The sequence below is a fragment of the Anomaloglossus baeobatrachus genome, chromosome 3 (genome assembly GCF_048569485.1).
Source record: "Anomaloglossus baeobatrachus isolate aAnoBae1 chromosome 3, aAnoBae1.hap1, whole genome shotgun sequence".
NCBI lineage: Eukaryota > Metazoa > Chordata > Amphibia > Anura > Aromobatidae > Anomaloglossus > Anomaloglossus baeobatrachus.
The window spans coordinates 665102195-665115066 of record NC_134355.1 but is presented as its reverse complement, the minus strand read 5'-3'; the positions used below and the strand labels follow the sequence as shown (position 1 = coordinate 665115066).

The following is a 12872-nucleotide window of genomic DNA, read 5'->3' as shown; positions in this document are numbered from 1 at the left end:
ATTAAAAGGACTGCCCACTAAAATGCTAAGAATGAATAAGTGAACTCTGGTATTTCATTACTGCTATAGGAAAATTTGAAAACAAGAGCGATTTAGCGAAAATATTGGCCAAAGCATGTGAGTCCAATCACCACGGCAAGGTAATCTCTGTATATCAGGAACCTAACTTGAAATGCCACTCTCTGGGTTAAGAACACATGTTCATTTCCCTTTATTGCAGGAGTCTAGCTGCCCAGACATGGAGATTTGTAATCCAAATAGTGGCATGGCATTAAAAGTTAGGTTCCCGGTTAACAGAGATTACTTTGCCTTGGTGATTGGGCTCACATGCATTGGCCAATGCATTAGCTAAATATCTCTAGTTTCAAATATTCATATAGCAGTAATGCAATACCAGATTTCCCTTATTCATTGTTAGCATTTTAGTGTGCAGCTGTAGGTAGTTTGTAGTTTCAATGTGTTTTTCGGCTAGCACCTATTCACACCTATTGGATGTGCGGCTCAGTCTTTTGGAAAACATCGGAGTTAACATTTTTATCTCAAAAATGGAACGACAGAGAGAAAAAAAGTGAATTACAGAGTTGTAGGGCATCATCAATTCAATACGAATCGACACCTTGCATACATAAAAGCAATGATAAGAACGTGTAAAACTCACAAGGCTGCGAACGTGAAGCGATACCTCATGGAGACCTTCCTACAAGTCATTCGGTATGGTGGCTGTGTGGAGTGGCCTCTACGCTCACCTGCCCTGACCCCATTGGACTTCTTTCTGTGAGGTCACATCAAACAGCAGGTGTATGTGTGACGCCCTGACAAAAACCAGGTAGTCTCAAATAGGCCCCTGCATAACACCTTCCCTCACTAGGAAACACACAGCCAACCATTAAACCCTAGTCACCCCCCTTAGGGAAAGATAGACACACAAGTGGGCGTGACCAGGTGGTTTGGACTCGCCCACCCAGGGGTCCAGACAGCCCGAGGTGGAAAAAAGCAGCAGATCAGTTTTAGAGTTCAAGTGCAGAGGAGTGTGGAGTGGAGATCAGGCCTGTGTGTCAGGCCTGAAGCTGACTGACAGGTACAAGGGTAGGAGCCCTGGTGGCACTGGCTAGGAGGCAGATGGTGGTCTCCTTCATCAGGATACAGGAAGACGGCTCGGTGGAACCGAGGTGGACCGGGCCAGGGTTGTAGCCCGCTGGTACCGACACAGGGAACCGACCCTGAAACCGTAGCACAAAGGGGGGTACTCGGACCCTGAAGCCAGGAACCAGAAACAAGTGGAACTGGTTAATTAACCGATTGAGGCCAGGACTAGAGGTCCTGTCCCACCCAAAGTCCCTCATAGAAGACAACAGCCCACCGATTAGGGATAAGAGGTCACTGCCAGAGCCCATAGATCCCATGGGCCAGCGTCTGCAGGCATGGCTCCTTAAGCCACATCCAGCCGGGAGCGGACTCCTGAGTTTCAAGCTAGGAAGTCTAATTCACACAAAAAGGTGCAGGAAAAGGATAGAGACCACCAGCCGGGTGGGGGACCAGAACGCAACTGGCCGTGGCACCGGCCACCATCACCTTGGTTTACCAGAGACTTGTGTGTTTTACTAACAGTGAGTACACCAGCACCCCCTGCAGTCGTCATCCTCCCCTGCACATGCTATCCGGGTGCCGGGGCCACCATCCCTGCTCATGGAGGAGTTAACAACTTACTGCACAACATCTCCCCCGGGTGCCCCGTAACAGTGGTGGTGTCCCACCTCACCACACACCGTGGGTGGCGTCACAAACCTATTATGGCCTAGCCTGTATATCTATGTCCCCCATTTTATTCTGCGTGTCCGCGAGACCCCCGGGTCCGGAGACCCTCAAGCCACTACCCCTGAAGGTCCGGGCCCGAGCAGCGACCGGCTGCTGGCACGGGGGTATCACATATGCGACCCCTCCACCAACATTGCATGACCAACATGACCTACGGCGACGTATCACAGATGCTTGTGCAAACGTGTCACCTACCATATTGCACAACGTGCAGCAAGATACAGTATGCTGTCCAGAGTCCAGATGTGCATTGCAGCTGACGGTGGCCACTTTGAGCATCAAAGTTACATGAGCACCAGATACGTGACTAGCATTCAATGTTTTGGGGGGGGGGTCATGGGTTTCATATCATAGCATTTCTGTATGCAAGGTGTCGATTCGCATTGAATTGATGATGCCCTACAACTTTGTAGTTCACTTTTTTTTCTCTATCTTGTTCCGTTTTCGAGATAATAATGCTAACTCCGTTGTTTTCCACCAGGTGGCGCTACAAGTGGTTTCATTGCATAGTGCATGGATACTTTACTATACCTAGACACCACTTCTATGCCTATAGCTGCCGCTGTTCTCAAGTTAATGGCGGTGGACAGGATATGGGTGGACACACTGTATAGTAACAACACAAATATTTCTTGGACTTGCCCCTGTCACATTAAATCTATGTATTAAAATGCATAATCAGGGTCACTGCCCCCACAAGGTCAGCACACTCCTCTTCCTCTGCTGTTTTTTTTTTTTAAATAAAATGATTCAGCGAAATCTTAATGAAAGAATAAATCCTCAGTGCTCTTATTGTTGTGAAATACTTATGTACTCGCAGGAACCCTCTTTCTGTGGATGTTTTGGCCCAGCTTCAACTCCGCCATTGCTGATCATGGAGCACATCAGGAAATGGCCATTATCAACACCTACTTCTCATTAGCGGCCTGTGTACTCACTGCTTATGCCTTCTCCAGCTTGGTTGAACACAAAGGAAAGTTTGATATGGTAAGAAATTGCATAAATAATGTCGCAATCCTTATTGATCCCTACACACTCTATACTATGTAATCTGAGAGCAACATAATGTATAAACATGGACCTTGATTCCATTGATCTGTCACTTACTGGGCTGCTGTCTGTAGTTTTGATAAAATTTACCAGTTCTCTGAATGGTGAGCCCTGTATAACCCCGCCCACAGCACTGATTGGCAGCTTTCTGTGTATTCTGTGCAGTCAGTAGTGGAGGTGGGGATATACAAAGCTCAGGAATATAAGAACTACATAGTATCTGGTTTACTAGTCCTCTAGTGATAACTTCCTGCAATGAAACAGTGATTTCATCAAAGCTATAGCAAGCAGGCCAGTAAGTGACACATAACTGGAATCAGGATCTCTGCACCGACATCATAAGGGTAAGTTCACACAGTGCGTTTTTCGCGGCGTTTTTGCGCAGTTTTCGGGTGCGTTTTTGCTCAGAAAACTGCATGACTTTGCTTCCCCAGCAAAGTCTATGAGTTTTCATTTTTGCTGTCTGCACACAGCGTTTTTTTTTCAGCTGCATTTTTGTGGTGCCACAAAAACGCAGCATGTTAATTATTCCCGCGTTTTTCACTGCGCTTTTCATCCATTGAGTTCAATGGGATGTTGAAAGACGCAATGTGAAACGCAAATAGCTGCGTTTTGGTGCGTTTTGGTGCGTTACTAAGACCAAAAACGCAGCTATAAACGCAGGAGGTGGGTAGTAAAGTGACATGTACAGGAAGAGGATTCCTTCTGTCAGTATATACAGAAGCGTGAATCCTCCCGGTACCGTCACCGCCGCTTCCACCTCCCGTCCTGTGCATGTATGCTGCCGTGCGGCGCCATGTACAGGCAGGAGGTGGAAGCGGCTGCGAAAACAAAAGTTAACAGTAGAATAAAAAAAAAAAAAAAGTTATACTCACCTGTCTGCAGACTCCCGGTGCCATGCCCACTCCCATCTCCTCTCATGGTATCGCCACCCCCGCTCCGGCTGTGTGCAGACGGCCGGGAAACCTCCAATGGATGCAGGACCTGGCGATGGATCACCTGATGCAGTCACCTGATGCATCAGGTGATCGTAAGTATCGCGGTGACGCGGGTGCCCAGCCGGTATCAGCGGATGCGTCAGGAGACTTCATCCCTGATTACCGGCAGCTGCTGCAGCGATCGGACAGGATCAGACTCGCTCCAGGAGTTGCCGGTAATCAGCACATAAGTGAGTATTATTTTTTTTTTTTTGCACCGATGCATCTGCTTATTGTATAAACGGCTTTTATACAATCAGCTGATGTGTGATGTGATTCAGGCACTTGATCCTGACACATCATCTGATCGCTTTGCCTTCCAGCAAACCGATCAGATGATATTGGATCCGGATTGGACGGCGCAGGACCCTTGACCCAGGATTACTGCGGAGGGGGGGTTCTTTATTTCAATAAAGATGGAGTCACTAATTATGTTGTGTTTTATTTCTAATAAAAATATTTTTTTGTTTGTTGTGTTTTTTTTTTATCTTTACTAAAAATTCATGGTGGCCATGTCTAATATTGGCGTTACACCATGAATTTCGGGCTTAGGGCCAGCTATATAGCTATCCCTAACCCCATTATTACCCAGCGAGCCACCCGGCATCAGGGCAGCTGGAAGAGTTGGATACAGCGCCAGAAGATGGCGCTTCTATGAAAGCGCCATTTTCTGGGGTGGTTGTGGGACTGCAATTCACAGCGGGGGTGCCCAGAAAGCATGGGCACCCTGCACTGTGGATTCCAATCCCCAGCTGCCTAGTTGTACCCGGCTGGACTCAAAAATTGGGCGAAGCTCACGTCATTTTTTTTTTAAATTATTTCATGAAATTCATGAAATAATTTAAAATAAAAAGGGCTTCCCTATATTTTTGGTTCCCAGCCGGGTACAAATAGGCAGCTGGGGGTTGGGGGCAGCCCGTACCTGCCTGCTGTACCCGGCTAGCATACAAAAATATGGCGAAGCCCACGTCATTTTTTTTGTTTGGGGGGGGCAAAGAAATCTTGCATACAGTCCTGGAAGGAGGATGCTGAGCCTTGTAGTTCGACAGCTGCTGTCTGCTCTCCTGCATACACTATTGGATGGAGGATGCTGAGCCTTGTAGGTCTGCTCCCCCTGACTCTCCCTCAAGCATACAGTCCTGGATGGAGGATGCTGAGCCTTGAAGTTCTGCAGCTGCTGTCTGCTCTCCTGCATACACTATTGGATGGAGTATGCTGAGCCTTGTAGTTCTGCAGCTGTCTGCTCTTCTGCATACACTAGTGGAGAATGAAGAACACATTGAAGAAGGAAATGACATCAGACCTTTTTTTTTTGTTCACTGATAAAAAACGCATAAAGACTCAGTGAGCAAAAACGCAGCAAAACGCAGCAAAAAAACGCACCAAATCGCGGCAAAACGCGTGCGTTTTTGCCGCGTTTTTTTGCCGCGGGTGTGTTTTTGTGCAGTTTTTGCCGCAAAAAACGCACAAAAACGCAGCGTCAAAAAAACGCAGTGTGTGAACCTAGCCTAAGGTGGCAAAAACCTGCTGACAGATTTCCTGTACGAACCCGACAAGTTGGGTGAAACCAGACAGACTAAGCAGATTTTTCCATGAGATTAATTTGGAGGGATAACGTTTGGGGCAATTTGATTGTGAATGATTGATATTTTTCTTCTCCTTCCTGTATTGCTACCATCATAGGTCTTTAGTGGTGGCAAATGTACACCATAAATAGTTGTTGGGCAAATCCTTGTTAGACTAATATCTTTCTCTACAGAGGACTTCAATTTTTTTTAAAGAAAAAAAAACAAACACCCTTTGCCCTTATCGCAGCTTAGCCATTTTCTCAACAATGGTGCTGAACTGCAATACCAGTACCAACCTATAGCGGTGGCGCTGTTTCTTCAAGTTAGCATTTTTTAAATTTTATGTACACTCATTAAGGGTGTTTTTCACACTAATTCAATTGTCACTTAGCTGGATACTATATGTCATAGTTGTCTCCCTGCTTTTTAGAAACTAGTGACAGGTTTAGTTACGGAGCCTCTCATTTCCACCTGGGACCCCACATTTAATCCTAGTTTCCTTTCTTTTGGTGCTTAATGAGTTAATGTCAATTTTGTTGCCACCAGCTCATTGCAGTGTATGTGAGATGCAGCTTCTTTGTACCCAAAGGTTAAAGTAGTGGGGTTTCCCCGCAATCCTTGCTGATGATACAATCCATTTGTATTCTGGCCGCCTTGGTGGAAGGTTCTGCTGAGGAATTATCTTGAAGTTGGACTTAATCTTTTTTTTTTGTTGCTGTGTCCCCTGTTTGTCTTACCTACCCTTGTGTTGTATTACTGAAACAGTGGGACTAGCGATCCTTACTCACCAGCCAGGGTGTCTACAGGTTCCCTTAGGGCCACAGGTATCTGGCTCAGTAACAGGTTGAGAGAACCTGTATAAGATCTGGCTAGGAGAGTAGGGACAGCTGCAGGTCTGTGTTGGAGGTGTCCCATCTACCCCTCTCACTAGTACCAGGGCCCACCATTGTTAAAATGTCCCTCATGTCTACCTTTGTTTGTGGTGTTTTCTGTCATGCGTCAGACACCCCTTGGTCTAAACGCACATGTCTCGAGTGTGTATTTGGACGACATTCACCTGATGTGTGACACTATACTGGTAATAGTTGGCTCTTCATTGCTTCCTATTTTATCTGTTGCAGGTATGACTTCATCCTTCTGAAAATTGGGTGACAGCTCTAATTATTAAGCCATATTTTTGAAAGTGAATGCTTTGAAGAATAAATTTGGCAATATCAACCATGATAACATCCAAATAATCAGATACTATAGCAGCTTTTAAAAAAAGGCTCGATGATTTTCTCAGTACACAAAACATTGTTGGTTATAAATGACTTAGTGACCAATTGTAGAACTGGCGGAGGAAGGTTGAACGAGATGGAGCGAGGGCTTTTTTCAATCTAAGTAACTATGTAACTCTGAGGTCTCATACTCGTTGACTTGTCTCCTACAGGTCCATATCCAGAATGCCACCTTGGCCGGAGGTGTAGCAGTGGGAACCTGCGCTGACATGAACATTGGACCCTACGGAGCAATGACTATTGGTTTCTTTGCAGGAATAATCTCTACCCTTGGATTCAAGTTCTTAACTGTGAGTAGACACCTGAAAGCTCACTCCTGAGTGACTGTGGGGCCAGTTACTTATACGTGAAATTCTTTGTCCACTTTATGAGTGCACATTGTTTCCCAATCCCATGACATTTGGCACAGTACTTTATTACGCCAAAATTGTTATGTATTAACTTTATTCTCATCCACATTATGTCTTTCAGCCAATTTTTGCTTCCAAGCTCAGGATTCAGGACACATGCGGAGTGCACAATCTGCACGGTTTACCTGGAATTATGGGTGGGATCGCAGGGATTGTGGCCACGGCTCTTGGAGCTAAACCCGAGTGAGTATTTCTCCAGTGAATAAAAAAAAAGAATATTTGGTCATTTCTGCATTCAATCGTATCCCCTCCTGTATTGGCAAGCACACGTAAGGTCAAAGGAATGTAAAAAATATGTCTATATATATATATATATATATATATATATATATTGTTATTATTAACTATCTGTAGTACATTGCCCGGGATAGTAACTGTCTCTCTGTCTCTCTCCCACTCTCCCTCTTTCTCAGTCTTTGTCTGTGTCTCACACTGTCTGTCTCTCTCTGTCTGTGTCTGTCTGTTTCTGTTTGTCTCTGTCTGTGTACCGCCCCAGCGCCAGTAGCTGGGCTGCCGCTCGGATACGGATCTGCAGTGGCTCGAGGGGACTCCGGACCCAAGTGGGGCCTCGCGGACACTCGAAATAAAAAGGGGTATTTACAGGGGATTTTTGTGGTTAGAGTTTGTGACGCCACCCACGATGCGTGGTAAGGTGGGATACCACCGCTGCTGGGGTCCCATGCCCATTGGTGTTGCTTGTTAGCCTGTGGCCTTTTCCTAGGCACTGTCTTTACTTGTTGGCCCCTGTAGTTTGAAACTAGTCGGGTCCTGCTCACCCGTATGGCTAACGAATGAGCTTGCTCTCACGGTTCACGCTTGGGGTTTTCTGGACTGTGTATTGGGAAAGTCCTATCCTCTTGTTGCGCTAGTACCCTGATTTTGGAGCGGGTGGAGAACAAATCATGAAGTCTTTGCCCTCATCGGGTAAATTACCAGGACATGTGAAGCTACTTCCCGGACTAGGGTCCACGTACCTCGTCGTGCCCTGGCCCCTGCCCGACGATGGCTCAAGGCCGCGGGCTGCCCTCCTCGGCAGTTCCGTGCCCTTTGACATGATCCCCTGCGACTGGGGTTCCAGCTCCTACCAGGCCCAGACCAATGTCTGACACCTAGTAGTAAAGAGGAGCCCAGCTCCTAACCTGTGACCTCTCCTCTCGAGAGTCACTTCCCTTCTTTTCCTCTCTCTCTCTGTCTCCTACACTCCTGACCCTCCCAAACCAACCCTCCAAGTGGGCAGCCCTATTCCGTTCAGGCTACCCAATGATGTGTCTGGTGGGTGTGGTGCAGAGTGTTTCTAGGATTTTTGGATTGGCTTGATCTCAGCAACACCAAAAGGTCAGGGACCTGTAACCAAGGAGGATTGGATACCGTGCAGAAGGGCAGATTGCACGATACCCTGTGACGACCTGATAGGCCAGGGCGTCACATTTTCTCATTATCTGTCTGCTTCACTCCCTGTCTGTCTCATTCCCTGTCTGTCTGTCTCAGTCTGTCTGTCTGTCTTGGTCTGTCTCTACCTGCCTGTCTGTATCTTTCCCTGTCTTTCTGCCTGTCTCTTTCCCTGTCTGTCTATTTCCCTGTGTGCCTCTTTCCTTGTCTGCCTCTTTCCCTGTCTGCCTCTTTCTGTCTTTCTGTGTCTTTCCCTGTTTGTTTCTCTGTTTCTTTTCCTGTCTGTCTGTCTGTCTGCCTCTTTCTCTGTCTGTCTCTGCTTGTCTTTCTCTGTCTGTCTGTTTCTTTACCTGTCTGTCTGTCTCTGTCTGTGCCTATGTCTGTCTGGGTCTGTCTGTCTGAGTCTGTCTGTCTGTCTATGTCTGTCTGTCTCTACCGATATCATATTACCTCATACATAAGCTTCTTATACTAATAATGTCCTTCGTTGCCTATAGCAGCCAATCACAGCTCCTATTAATGACCTGTAGCTCCCAGCTCCATTGACTTTAATGTAAGCAGGTTTTTTTGCCAAATAACTGTAAAGTGCAAAACATAGTCTATGACTTTCCCTGAGTCACATAAGATGTCTGTGCAAAACTTCGTGATTGTAAATGCGACAGTGCAGATTCCTTTAGCGGACACACATACTGTACATACACACACAAATACACACACACAAACACATACATACATACAGTACATACATACAAAGCTTTATATATTAGATTATTCTTTACATTATCACTTTTTTATTATACATTATTTGATTTTTACCTCAATTTATTTCACCTGCATGTTTATAACACCTAATTATGAAGCATCTATATAAGCTCTTGGGTAATTGCTTCTCCTTGTGGAGATCCATTTGGTTTGGAGAGTATTATGGGAAATGTCATTCAAATTAGCTCTCCTTCTAGTGAATCTACAAATAGGTCACAGTACAGACCGTTTTCAAATGTCTGAGTAATGCATATTACTCCAGGGTAGACACAACTATTTCTATTTTTCTATATTTAATGTTTACGTACACTGTGTTCAGAATTATTAGGCAAGTTGTATTTTAGAGGATTTTTTATTGATCAACAACTATGTTCTCAATCAACCCAAAAGACTCATAAATATCAAAGCTTAATATTTTTGGAAGTTGGAGTGGGGTTTTTTTAGATTTGGCTATCTTAGGAGGATGTGTTTGTGCAGGTAACTATTACTGTGCAGAATTATTAGGCAACTTAATAAAAACCAAATATATTCTCATCTCACTTGTTTTATTTTCACCAAGTAAACTAATATAACTGCACAAAATTTAGAAATAAACATTTCTGACATACAAAAACAAAACCCCTAAACATTATTGACCAATATAGCCGCGTTTCTTTATGATGACACTCAGCAGCCGACCATCCATAGATTCTGTCATTGCTTGATCTGTTTACGATCAACATTGCGTACAGCAGCCACCACAGCCTCCAGACACTGTTCCCAGAGGTGGACTGTTTTCCCTCCCTGTAGATCTCACAGGTTCTCTATGGGTTTCAGATCAGGTGAACAAGGGGGCCAGGTCATTATTTTTTCCTCCTTTAGACCTTTACTGGCCAGCCACGCTGTGGAGTAGTTGGATGCATGTGATGGAGCATTGTCCTGCATGAAAATCATGTTTTTCTTGAACGATACCGACTTCTTCCTGTACCACTGCTTGAAGAAGTGGTCTTCCAGAAACTGGCAGGAGGTCTGGGAGTTGAGCTTCACTCCATCCTCAACCTGAAAAGGTCCCACAAGTTGATCTTTGATGATACCAGCGCATACCAGTACCATACCAGGAGTGGAGCTCTCTGCCCTTTACTGATCCAGCCTCTGGCCCATCCATCTGGCCCATCAAGAGTCACTCTCATTTCATCAGTCCATAAAACCTTTGAAAAATCAGTCTTAAGATATTTCTTGGCCCAGTCTTGATGTTTTATCTTATATTTCTTGTTCAAAGGTGGTGGTTTTTCAGCCTTCCTTACCTTGGCCATGTCCCTGAGTATGGCACACCTTGTGCTTTTTAATACTCCAGTAACGTTGCAGCTCTGAAATATGGCAAAACTGGTGGCAAATGGCATCTTGGCAGCTTCATACTTGATTTTCCTCAATTCATGGGCAGTTATTTTGCGCCTTTTTTGCCAAACACACTTCTTGCGACCCAGTTGGCTATTTGCCATGAAACGCTTGATTGTTCGGTGATCACGCTTCAAAAGTTTGGCAATTTGGAGACTGCTGCATCCCTCTGCAAGACATCTCACAATTTTGGACTTTTCAGAGCCCGTCAAATCTCTCTTATGACCCTTTTTGCCAAAGGAAAGGAAGTTTCCTGATAATTAAGCACACCTTATATAGGGTGTTGATGTAATTACACCACACCCCTCCTCATTACAGAGAGGCACATCACCTGATTTACGTAATTGGTAGTTGGCTCTCAGCCTATACAACTTGGAGTAGGACAACATGTATAAAAAGTATCATGTGATCAAAATAGTCATTTGCCTAATAATTCTGCACACGGTGTAGAATCTTGAAGTCCAATCGTCCATGTCATCTGCTCAGGTTTTCTTAGCGCTGACATCAATACTGTAAATATAATAGTCCCATATAATTCATACACTATCAAAATTCACTTACTGCATGCTAACTATATTATTCATATTTTCCAGCTTTTCTCCTGTTTATCAAGGAGCTGCTTTAGCTGCAACCTTTGCTATTGCTATTGTTGGAGGCGTCATTACAGGTGTGTAATAGTGGGCTCTGTCATAAATGGTTCATTACTGTATATTAGGACATTGGCCTTTTCATTTTTTTTCTTATAATATAATGGGGTTCCAAGATTCAGCATCACTTTTCATTTCATTTCAACAGTGACACAAGTTTTGGCATTTCAGCTATTTACCAAAATATATTCAAGATACAGTTATATAATCAATATGGGCTTAAAGTGCAGAATCTCTGCTTTAATGTGAGGGTATTTACATCCTAATTGGACGAAGGATTTTGGAATTACGGCTCTTTAATATGTAGATGGCTTTCTTTCAATGGACCAAAAGTAATTGGAATATTATCTCCAAAGCTCTTTAAAGGACTGCATGAGCTAGTTCCTCATAAATTCATCATCTATTAAGCATATAATAGATCTGGAGCTGATTCCGGGTGTGGCATTTGCATTTGGAAGCTATTGCTGTGAACCCACAAAATGCGGTCAAAGGAGGATCAATGGAAGTTAAACCAACCATCATTAGACTGAAAAAAATAAGACAACCATCAGACTGATAGCAGAATAGCAGAATGGTTAGGAATTGCCAAATCAACAGTTTGATACACTCTGCAAAAAAAAAGCGCATTGAACTCAAAAAGGTCTAGACATCTACAGAAAATAACAGTGATAGATGATCACAGAATTCTTTGCAAACCCTTCACAACATCCAATCAAGTGAAGAACACTGTCCAAGATGTAGGTGTTTCAGTATATAAGTCTACCATAAATAGAAGATTTTATGAGAGCAAATACGGAGGGTCCCCACAATGAGAAAAACATTAATTAGTCTTGAAGTAGAAAGAGCAAATTGACTATATGAAATAAATCTAAAGAAGCCGCTCAGTTCTGGAAAAACAGTTAACCTGTACCAGAAGGATGAGATGAAGAAAGTCTGGAGAAGGCTTGGAGCATTTCCTGGTCCAAAGCACAGCATGTCCTCTGTAACACATGGTGGAGCCAGTGTGATGGGTCCTCATGCATTGCTTCCAATGGCCCTGGGACACTAATGTTTTTGATGATGTGACTGAAAACAGAAGCAGCTGGAAAAATTATGAAATGTAGATGTAAATTGTCTCTCCAGGACTGGAGACAAACTCTAGCGCAGCGCCACCTATTGGAAGTAGCGATCCTAAAAGTTAAATGTGGATTTTTAACAACCCTTTATATATAACTTAGGATATATATGCCAGATCAGAATCCCAATTTGCAGACACGGTGTTTCGGGGTGCTTGCCCCTCGTCAGTGCAAAGTATGGGGTGTCTGATCTGGCATATATATCCTAAGTTATATGTAAAGGGTTGTTAAAAATCCACATTTAACTTTTAGGATCGCTACTTCCAATAGGTGGCGCTGCGCTAGAGTTTGTCTCCAGTCTTGGAGAGACAATTTGAATATTTTTCAGAGGGGCATGGCAGCTATAAGTCCCCTTACTTGAAAGCAGCCAGACGGCTTGCAAAGTCTCCATAAGGAGAATAGTGTTCCGAAATGTAGATGGTGAGACTTTCTGCTTAGATTCAACCAAATGCAGCAATGTTGATTGGATAACGCTTCACAGTACA

At 44.2% G+C, this 12872-nt stretch overlaps 1 protein-coding gene across 1 annotated transcript in view; it reads left to right on the top strand.

Moving 5' to 3' along the window:
• Positions 1-12872, top strand: part of RHAG (Rh associated glycoprotein) — a 122107-nt gene that overhangs the window by 84865 nt on the left and 24370 nt on the right. Inside the window, exons 5-8 of the mRNA XM_075341230.1 lie at positions 2636-2802; positions 6843-6980; positions 7162-7283; positions 11219-11292. Of these exons, the coding sequence (XP_075197345.1) occupies positions 2636-2802; positions 6843-6980; positions 7162-7283; positions 11219-11292 (501 nt within the window). The remainder of the gene's footprint in view (positions 1-2635; positions 2803-6842; positions 6981-7161; positions 7284-11218; positions 11293-12872) is intronic.